The sequence below is a fragment of the Bos mutus genome, chromosome 21 (assembly GCF_027580195.1).
Source record: "Bos mutus isolate GX-2022 chromosome 21, NWIPB_WYAK_1.1, whole genome shotgun sequence".
NCBI classification, from domain to species: Eukaryota; Metazoa; Chordata; class Mammalia; order Artiodactyla; family Bovidae; genus Bos; species Bos mutus.
The window spans coordinates 21970857-21980092 of NC_091637.1; the positions used below are offsets into that span (position 1 = coordinate 21970857).

The window sequence follows — 9236 nt, forward strand, 5'->3', positions numbered from 1 at the left end:
TGAGAAAACTGGGAAAAATGCACAGGGAGATCTGAAGATCCCGCGAGACTTCACAGGCCTGCCTCGGCCTCAGCGCGCCGGAAGCGGAAGTCAGGAGGCGGTCGGATTCTGGCCGAAGTGGCTCTGTTACCTGGGAGAGCTGAAGGAGTGTACACAGAGGTACTGTGCCAGCGCCCTGGACCGGAGGTAGGTTTACGTGCGCATCCGGAGCCCTGAGCGGGATAGACACAGTCCTGGGTGGAGGAGTCCTTTCGGGCCGCAGGGAGGAGGGAGTCGGGCGGGCAGGCCGAACTGAGTGGCCGGCGAGGTGTCCTCGGGCTCTGCAGTTTTGGGACCGGACTTTTTGGCGAAACCAGAAGCCGCTTCCCCCTCTTGGCCTCTGATTTCCCTCGCGCCTGGGGCCGAGGTGTTTTAGAAGGAGCCCAGCAGTCAAAGCTGCGAGAGAGAACTGAGAAACGCAGCGGTTCTCAGTCGGTGTCTTCGTCGGTTAATTCTCTGGGTTCATCTCTCAGGGCATGATTGCCCATTCTGGGTAGTCCTTTCCGAGGTCAGTGACCCACAGCGAAAGTTCCGTGTGGTTTTATTTAGGGCCTAAAAACTAGCCGTCCTCGAGTACACATCTACCTTGTTTGTTGTTGTGTTTGTTTTTAACAGAAAAGAACATACTTTGTCTAGTTATTATTCACGCTCGGATTGATTTTGAAGGCCCGGAGGACAAGTCTTGTAGCTCTTCGGTAGCACTTTAAGCTCCAATTTCCTGTTTCAAATTAGCGTCGGAAGTCTTTTAATCCTACCACTTAATTAACTAAAGATCCTTACGGTTCCCGTCCCCGCGGCACACACCATTTGAGGGTTTCTTTCAAGGGAGTAAAGTTTATTGTTTTTCTTCCCACAGATCTACACAATCTAAACATTAAACAGAACAGTCGCTTCAAATCCCTGAGGTGAGTAAAGCATGGATCAATGAAAATCCTTTCATCCTCACCAGTAATGATAAAGGTGATAAACATTTGCTTATTTGTGGGAACGGGATCCTGGGCGAACATTAAATACAATAGCACATTTGCCTTGCCTTATGATTTTTATCACCTCTCTGGTTAGGTATGGGTCATCTTTCTGGTGATTCCAGTGTTTCCTAAAGAAACTGAGGCACGGTTTTAATTTGCTGAATCTATCTTAAACTGTACCTTGGATTTGAGAATTTGACAGCTATTTGCCAATCTCAGACACATTAGTATTTAATAAGACATACTCTAATGTCTAGAAGTTAAAACATCTAGATACTGTTTCTTTAATCCAAATAATAATCTTTGTTTAATTTCGTTGGGACAACAGTAGTATTATAAATATTCGCATGAGTTTTGAGGAGTTTGGAGGAAAGACAAACTAATGAAAAAGCTGTCTTCTACTATCACATCTCTTTGACAAAAGCTTTTTATTATAACTGAATTGATAAAGGAAGAAAAATAATTCTAGGATGTCAAATAAGAGAGATTTGGTTTTAAAGTTTTAACATGATGTCATATATACCCCACATCATAAAACAAGTCTTGAGGCAAAGAATAGAAAGATAGGGTTTAGGTTAGGAAAGGTAGGGGATGGGACTGCATCAAGAAAGGACTGGACATTGAGTGAAGTGAAAGTGAAAGTTGCTCAGTCCTGTCCAACTCGTTGCAACCCCATGGACTATACAGTCCATGGAATTCTCCAGGCTAGAATATTGGAGTGGGTAGCCTTTCTCTTCTCCAAGGGATCTTCCTGACCCAGGAATCAAACCGGGGTCTCCTGCATTGCAGGTGGACTCTTTACCAGCTGAGCTATCAGGGAAGCCCCAGGGCATCTGGGGCTACCTCCAAAATACTTCCAGGGCTGGCTTCCAGATCTTGGTTGAAGATAAAAAGAAGTGAACTCTTTCTTCCTTGATTCCTCAAGGATTAGGCCTTCTGCAGCCTAAGTCAAATCTTTTCTCAGAGGTAGGGAGCTCTCTGAAAATTTGGGTAAATACGGCTTCAAATGTGAATCCATAATTGCCCTGGAAAACTCAGCTGAAAAAAATTTGTTTTCATAGCCATTACATAATATTTATAGTACTTCTTTTCATGTGTCAGAACACCTAGAATAAGAATGTATTAGAGAAAAAGAGAAAATATATTAGATACCATTCTATAGTAATTACCTTCGGCTTTAATAGCTCTGTGTTTAAAGGCCTTTTTGTCTGTCTTTCCAGAGACTTCCCTGGTGGCTTAGAGGGTAAAAGCATCTGCCTACAATGCGGGAGACCTGGGTTTGATCCCCTGGAGAAGGAAATGGCAATCCACTCCAGTATTCTTGCCTGGAAAATCCCATGGACAGAGGAGCCTGGCAGGCTACGGTCCATGGGGTCGCAAAGAGTTGGACATGACTGAGTGACTTCACTTCATTTCACTGTATTTTCAGTCTTTTTCTTTCTTTGTTGGCTCTTCTTATATTTTCCTGTCACCAACCATCAGGTGTTTTAGTCTGGGGAAAAAGGGATAATCTTCCAGTAAGCCCTTAGCTACTGCCCTTTGTGTGTGTCTCCAGCCAGGCCTCTTGAAAGCTTAGTATAGACTAATGGGTGTAGATTTCTATTTCCTTACTTTCCAATTACTTCTTAATTAATTGTAGTCCTGCTTTAATCCCTGCTACTCTAATCAGCTCCTAATGGCTAAATCGAATTAATTTTCTCTTGGTTCTTTCCAGTTACTATTCAACACTAATGACCTTTCACTCTTTAATCTCTTGCCTTCTATGATAATCTCTTGGGTTCTCCTCTTAGCCCTTCTTTATCGTCTTTATACGGTGATGTTCTCTAGGATTGTTTTTTGATACTCTTTCTTTTTCCATAGCCTTCCTGAGGAGTCTCATTCTCACAGCATTATCCACCAGCAAAACTGATGTATCCCATTGCATTCATTGTCCACCCAGTTCTCTGTCCCAGATATTTAAACTGTGAACTGACTCTTCATGTGGATATACATATCATAACTAACTTAACTCAGTGTGGATCTTCACCGACCTTCACTTTCTAGTTCCTGTGATACCATAACCTGACCAATTATTTGGCCACAAACCTAGGAGTTATCCTTTATCCCCTCCTCTCTTCATAACATCTACTCAGTGACTGATTCCTTTTGGAATTCTTTTAAAACTATTTTCACAGTCTGTGCCTTGGATTAAATCCTCACCATGTCACCTATGTTATTGCAGTAATCTGCCCTTAAATTCACTAATCTGTTCTCTACAGTGTTATTAATAGAAAAGTGATCCTTCTAAATGGTAAATTTGCACTTGAGACTTTCCTGCTTAAACCACCCCTTTGCCTCAGAAAAAGCAGAGTTGTTTACATTAAATACAAAGATTTCACTATTTGACTTTTGCTCACTTTTAGAGCTTCATTTCTTGACATTTGCTGCTCTTCCCTTTATATTTATACCACGGCTGTCTATTCTACCAGACCTCAGGCTCTTTGTGGGCAAGGTTCATGATATATTGTTCATCTTTGTATCCCAGGCTCCTAGTTAGCACAGTGCCTCTGTTATAGTAGTGAAGAAAGACTGAATTGAATCTAGCCTGTCTTAGGTTTAAAGGTACACAAGGGCTTTACGCATACTCTGCCTAAAAGTGTTTACTTCCTATTTTCTATCTGGTAAAGATGGTGTTACTTAAAAAAATTCTAATAGAGACATATTAAAAACCTGTACAGAATTTCAGAATGACTGACACTTCTGAAGCTGTTCCAAATTTTGAAGAGATGTTTGCCAGTAGATTCACAGAAGATGACAAAGAATACCAAGAATACTTAAAACGCCCTCCTGAGTCCCCTCCGATTGTTGAGGAATGGAATAGCAGAGCTGGTGGCAGCCTGAGAAATAGAGGCAATCGGTATGTATTACTTCTGAAGAGTAAATGCAGATGGCTGATCTGGGAGAGGACAGCTCGAATCATCTAGCCCCCAAGGCCCGTGAGGGCAGGCATCAGTGTTTTTGTTCAGTGTGCTATACTGAGTGCCTAGTAACTGCTTAAGTCCCTGATAAATTTTTGCTTTAATATTTTGTCAGCACCATATTTTTTTTCCCCTTGCTATGCAGCCATGTGTATGTGTATTTTAATGGTTTTTTTTTTTTTTTTAATATTCTTTCTCTGGACTAATATTTTCTTGGCAATTATGCTTTAAAAACCTAGGGTCTTCTACAAAACGTTTACATTAAATTCCATAAAGAAGGTATTGTTTTGGTTTCCATTTAGAAAGAAGTTTATACAATGGAAATTACTTCCATTTAATACCTCAAAATAGATAAAAGGAATATTACCATACTGCTTTTGAACAACTGAATAGGTTTAGTTTGCTTCAGAACCATCCTATTGTTTTGAGTTTGCAGCTATAGTTTACCTCTTCTCTGCAAAGTCTATCCAGTATAATACTGGATCTGAATTTTAGGAAAGTTTTGAATACCTGGTGCAATAACACTCTAAAGAGAACTGGTTTTTACTGTTTTGTTTACTGAGTATTAGATTGAGAAACGAAATGCACCAGGCTAGATTTCTCATGTGTTTTTATTCTTAAGGGAAGTATAAAAATATTTCTGTTTTGTTGTTGTAGGTTGCAAGATAACAGACAGTTTAGAGGTAGGGATAGCAGACGGGGGTGGCCAAGTGACAATCGATCCAATCAATGGCATGGACGATCCTGGGGTAACAATTACCCGCAGCACAGACAAGAACCTTACTACCCCCATCAATATGGACACTATGGTTACAACCAAAGGCCTCCCTATGGCTACTACTGATAGAAGTGTCACCAACTTTTAGTAAAATTATTTACTCTGTTAACATGACAAAAGTTCACATTGTGTCTTTTGTTGGTCATAGTTTTACATCTGATTGTAGAAAATGGATTGTTAATTTTTTGGAACTTGGGACTTTAAAAAAATTTGCTCTTACTGGAGAGACATGATGGTTGCTGGAAATAAATACTCCCCTAAAAAGGTTGTGGGTTATATTGCTTGACTTCTACCTCAGATTCATCTTTGTTTCATGACTTAATAGTGTTTTGAATGTTGTATATAATTTTCCTTGTTAGACCTTCAGGAGTTGTCTTTGTTTTACACAGAAATAAAAATTTTATGTAGAAAATGCTTGCTTTTAATTTGTAAGATGAAATATCCCTACGCTCGGATGTGTGCATTCCTCAAATTTTACACAGGGAGTACAGTCAGCTCCTGAATGCACCACTATGCCTACTTATGATGTGTTGTACCCAGTAGTAATTGAAAGGTAAAACAACTGCAGTATATTTCATTTGGCTTTTGTTGTTATGTGAATGTGGAACTTTGTAGTTACTCTATAGGTATGAGTCATCTTCACAATCATTTTCGTCTCTTTTTAGAGGGATATCAAGAATAAAGCTATAAAATCAGGAAGGAATCAGTCTCAGTTTCAGTGTCTTATTTATAAATCTAGTGGTGGGTGGGATTAAGGCACACAGTCATTTTACACAAACTCTAAGGCTTTTGCTTACATAAACATTACACGTTATGCAAAAGTTTAACTCTGTAATGTTCCCTTTCTTCTCAGTTATATGTAAATAATGCTGTATTTTGACTCTATTTACTTTTATGGTATTTAATGTAGGTTGAGTTTACAATGTTATTTCACCTCCAGATGTGCATTTTTGCTGCCTCCTCTTCTGTAAATCCAGTGATGCTGAAACTTCCTTTCAGAATGAGCACCATATTTCCCATCATTTTAATGGCCATTATAATGGTTTTATTCAAATAAAATACTTGTAAGTATTTTCCCTCAAATTTTGGTAGTTAGTCCATTGATCAATACGGTGAGATGAGCTTTATTGCTCTGTCCTCATATCTCTTGAAAAAAGTTCATTTGGTTTAAGAGTAATATTAAGAGCACAAGTTTCATGATAGGTCAAAGATATTAAAAGGCAACTTCCTGAATCTGCCTTCTGCTGCCTTCTTTCTTAGCAATCTGCTCTAGAGGTTGACATCTCCAGATACGCTTCTCCTATATGCTCTGGATCTAACTCTCTCCTCCACACCCACTTCCTGCAAAGCCATCCTTTCAGGTAACTGTTTTATTACAAAAGATTTGATAAACCAAGTACTCATGCTCAGCTATAAATAAAACGTTAACAATAAGATAAGGGTTTTCCCCATACCCCTCTTCATTACATCAGTAGGAAACAAGCCAGTGCTGGTATACTAAGATAAGTCTTTATACTACAGAGTACTTAGCCCAGAGAGTTAAGAATGGCTTGGCTATATCCGAAGATCCTTTCTGAAAGCAGGTACGAAAGTGAAGTGTGAAAGTGTTAGTCACTCAGTTGTGTCCAACTCTTTGTCAGCCCGTGTGTTACAATTCGCCAGCCACCTCCATCCAAGGAATTCTCCAGGCAAGAATCCTGGAGTGGGTAGCCATTCCCTTCTCCAGGGGATCTTCCTGACCCAAGGATCAAACCTGGGTCTCCCACATTGCAGGCAGATTTTTTACCATCTGAGCCACCAGGGAACCCCAAAAGCAGATGGGTTATTAAAAATACCTGTCAACTGATAAAGCACAGCCACTGACCTGTTGGGCCACACCTCTGGAGCAGGGTCCTGGAGGCTGTCTGCTGTGCCAGCTATTGACACTAGTTAGATCTCTGGATCGGAGAAGGCAATGGCACCCCACTCCAGTACTCTTGCCTGGAAAATCCCATGGATGGAGGAGCCTGGAAGGCTGCAGTCCATGGGGTCGATGAGGGTCGGACATGACTGAGCAACTTCACTTTCACTTTTTCATTATCATGCATTGGAGAAGGAAATGGCAACCCACTCCAGTGTTCTTGCCTGGAGAATCCCAGGGACGGGGGAGCCTGGTGGGCTGCCGTCTATGGGGTCGCACAGAGTCGGATGCGACTGAAGTGACTTAGCAGCAGCAGATCTCTGGATCCAAGGGACCAGGGAGGATGCCTCTCAGAAAGCTTGGAAGAAAAGTGTTTTCCAACAGTACTTAAATATTTTCACACTGCTACAATAGGGCATATATGGTCTGAGTATCAACTCTTCTTGGAAATATGATGAGTCCTCCTTTTAACATGGGTTATTTTTGCATTCAGCATGGGTAATTTATGTGGTGGTGGGTTTTTTTTTTTTTGTAAATAGTGGTTATATCAGACTGCTCCCTGTGTATTTAAAATCAGGAAAAAATAAAAGACATGGTTTCTGCTTCATGTGGGAGAGACAGAAAAGAACATCAAAGCAACTTAAGGATCATTGAAAAGTAGAGAAGAAAAAAATAAGTGTCAAGTGAAATTCCTCTCAAATAGGTAGTCTCTTGTAATAGCATATAGACTAAGCATAAGGAATCTTGGCTCCAAGTTTGTCTTACAAGGTATCCGACCTTGAGAAAAGCAAGCACTTAAACTTTGAGCTTATTTGTTCACCTGCAAAAATGGGGATACACTTGTCGCTCTCACAGGGTTATCATAAAAACAAGTGACCAGACATATAAGAGCTTGAGAATGGAAATGAAAGCCTGTGACCATTAAAACCTCAGTTGTATATAATTGGTGCTGCATAAGTATTTGTTTAATTAGTGAGAGGGAAGGATTTGATAAACTGTAAAGCATGAAATTAAAAGATGCTTACTCCTTGGAAGAAAAGTTATGACCCACCTAGATAGCATATTAAAAAGCAGAGACATTACTTTGCCAACAAAGGTCTGTCTAGTCAAGGCTATGGTTTTTCCAGTGGTCATGTATGGATGTGAGATGGACTGTGAAGAAAGCTGAGTGCCAAAGAATTGATGCTTTTGAACTGTGGTGTTGGAGAAGACTCTTGAGAGTCCCTTGGACTGCAAGGAGATCTAACCAGTTCATTCTAAAGATCAGTCCTGGGTGTTCATTGGAAAAACTGATGCTAAAGCTGAAACTCCAATACTTTGGCCACCTCATGCGAAGAGTTGACTCATTGGAAAAGACCCTGATGCTGGGAGGGATTGGGGGCAGGAGGAGAAGGAGACGACAGAGGATGAGATGGCTGGATGGCATCACCAACTCGATGGACATGAGTTTGAGTGAACTCTGGGAGTTGGTGATGGACAGGGAGGCCTGGCGTGCTGCAATTCATGGGGTCGAAAATAGTTGGACATGACTGAGCGACTGAACTGAATTGAACTGAAAGCATAGTATTGATATAAAGGATGTGGTAGTGGTTCAGTCGCTCAGTTGTGTTTGACTCTTGCAACCCAGTGGACTGTAGCCCACCAGGCTTCTCTGTTCATGGGATTCTCCAGGCAAGAATACTGGAGTATGTTGCCATTTCCCTCTCCAGGGGTTCTTTCCCACCCAGGAATTGAACCCAGTGCTCCTGCATTATAGGTGGATTCTTTACTAACTAAACTACAAGGGAATCCCAAATGAGGTAGGCAGATTGAGAACTAAAGATGTGTGATTGTTTCCTTAGGTGTATTATTATACAGATTAGCAAAAGAACAAAACATTGTATCCTTCAGAAAATAAACGCTTCAAATATGGAAGACAGAGAGGAATTCCCTGGCAATCCAGTAGTTAGGACTAGGTAAATGGCTTGGGTGTAGTCCCTGGTTAGGGAACTGAGATCCCACGGTGTGGCCAAAAAGAAGAAAGAAAGTTTATATCAAAGTTGAACCAAAATTACTGGCATTTGTTGTTTGGAAATTGACACTGGCTTTACAATGTTGATTATGGAACACATCAAATTAGTATCCTTTGAGATCAGTTTACTAGAGATTTAAGACAGGAAAAAAAAATTTTTTTTTCTTGAGTGCTAGAAGGATTTGCCCTGGAGGAGGAAATGGCAACCCATTCCAGTATTCTTGCCTAGGAAATACCATGGACAGAGAAGCCTGGCAGGCTACAGTCCATGGGGTCACAAAGAGTCAGACACGACTGAGCAATTAAGCACAGCCAGAGTATAATAACTGTGGGTTACTGCTCTAAGAATAGTTTTTAGGTTCTTGAAACCATATAAGAAAAAGCCAGTAAGAATCCCAGCATAGTTTTGGTTTCCAAAGCTACATTCCTTATAACATAATGCTCAACAGACAAGGATGTAATGTTCCCTTTGTATTTTATTCCCCTAAAGGAAATATAAAACTTTATGACACTTAAGGGTAATGAAATGTCAGTTTTAAGTTTAGAATCCCAAAAAGCAAGGAAATGATCTTTTACCCGGAAG

General features: G+C 40.6%; 1 protein-coding gene across 2 annotated transcripts; it reads left to right on the forward strand.

Annotated features, from left to right (window-relative positions):
- Nucleotides 1-45: 45 nt before the first annotated feature.
- On the forward strand, nucleotides 46-5445 carry RAMAC (RNA guanine-7 methyltransferase activating subunit). 2 transcript variants are annotated; one of them, XM_005887131.3, is made up of 4 exons: nucleotides 46-186; nucleotides 896-944; nucleotides 3725-3903; nucleotides 4622-5445. In XM_005887131.3, the coding sequence occupies exons 3-4, from the start codon at nucleotides 3734-3736 to the stop codon at nucleotides 4806-4808; spliced, it is 357 nt and encodes a 118-aa protein (XP_005887193.1). In that variant the 5' UTR covers nucleotides 46-186; nucleotides 896-944; nucleotides 3725-3733; the 3' UTR covers nucleotides 4809-5445. The 2 variants fall into 2 exon arrangements, with proteins under 2 accessions (XP_005887193.1, XP_070214474.1); XM_070358373.1 differs by lacking the exon at nucleotides 46-186 and adding an exon at nucleotides 249-547.
- The last annotated feature ends 3791 nt before the right edge of the window (nucleotides 5446-9236 follow it).

What these genes read in the sequence shown, in the direction of transcription:
- RAMAC (XM_005887131.3), top strand. Translation starts at nt 3,734, where the DNA reads ATGACTGACACTTCTGAAGCTGTTCCAAATTTTGAAGAGATGTTTGCC. An exon ending in CTGAGAAATAGAGGCAATCG is followed by an intron (nt 3,904 to 4,621) that starts GTATGTATTACT and finishes TTGTTGTTGTAG; the next exon opens with GTTGCAAGATAACAGACAGT.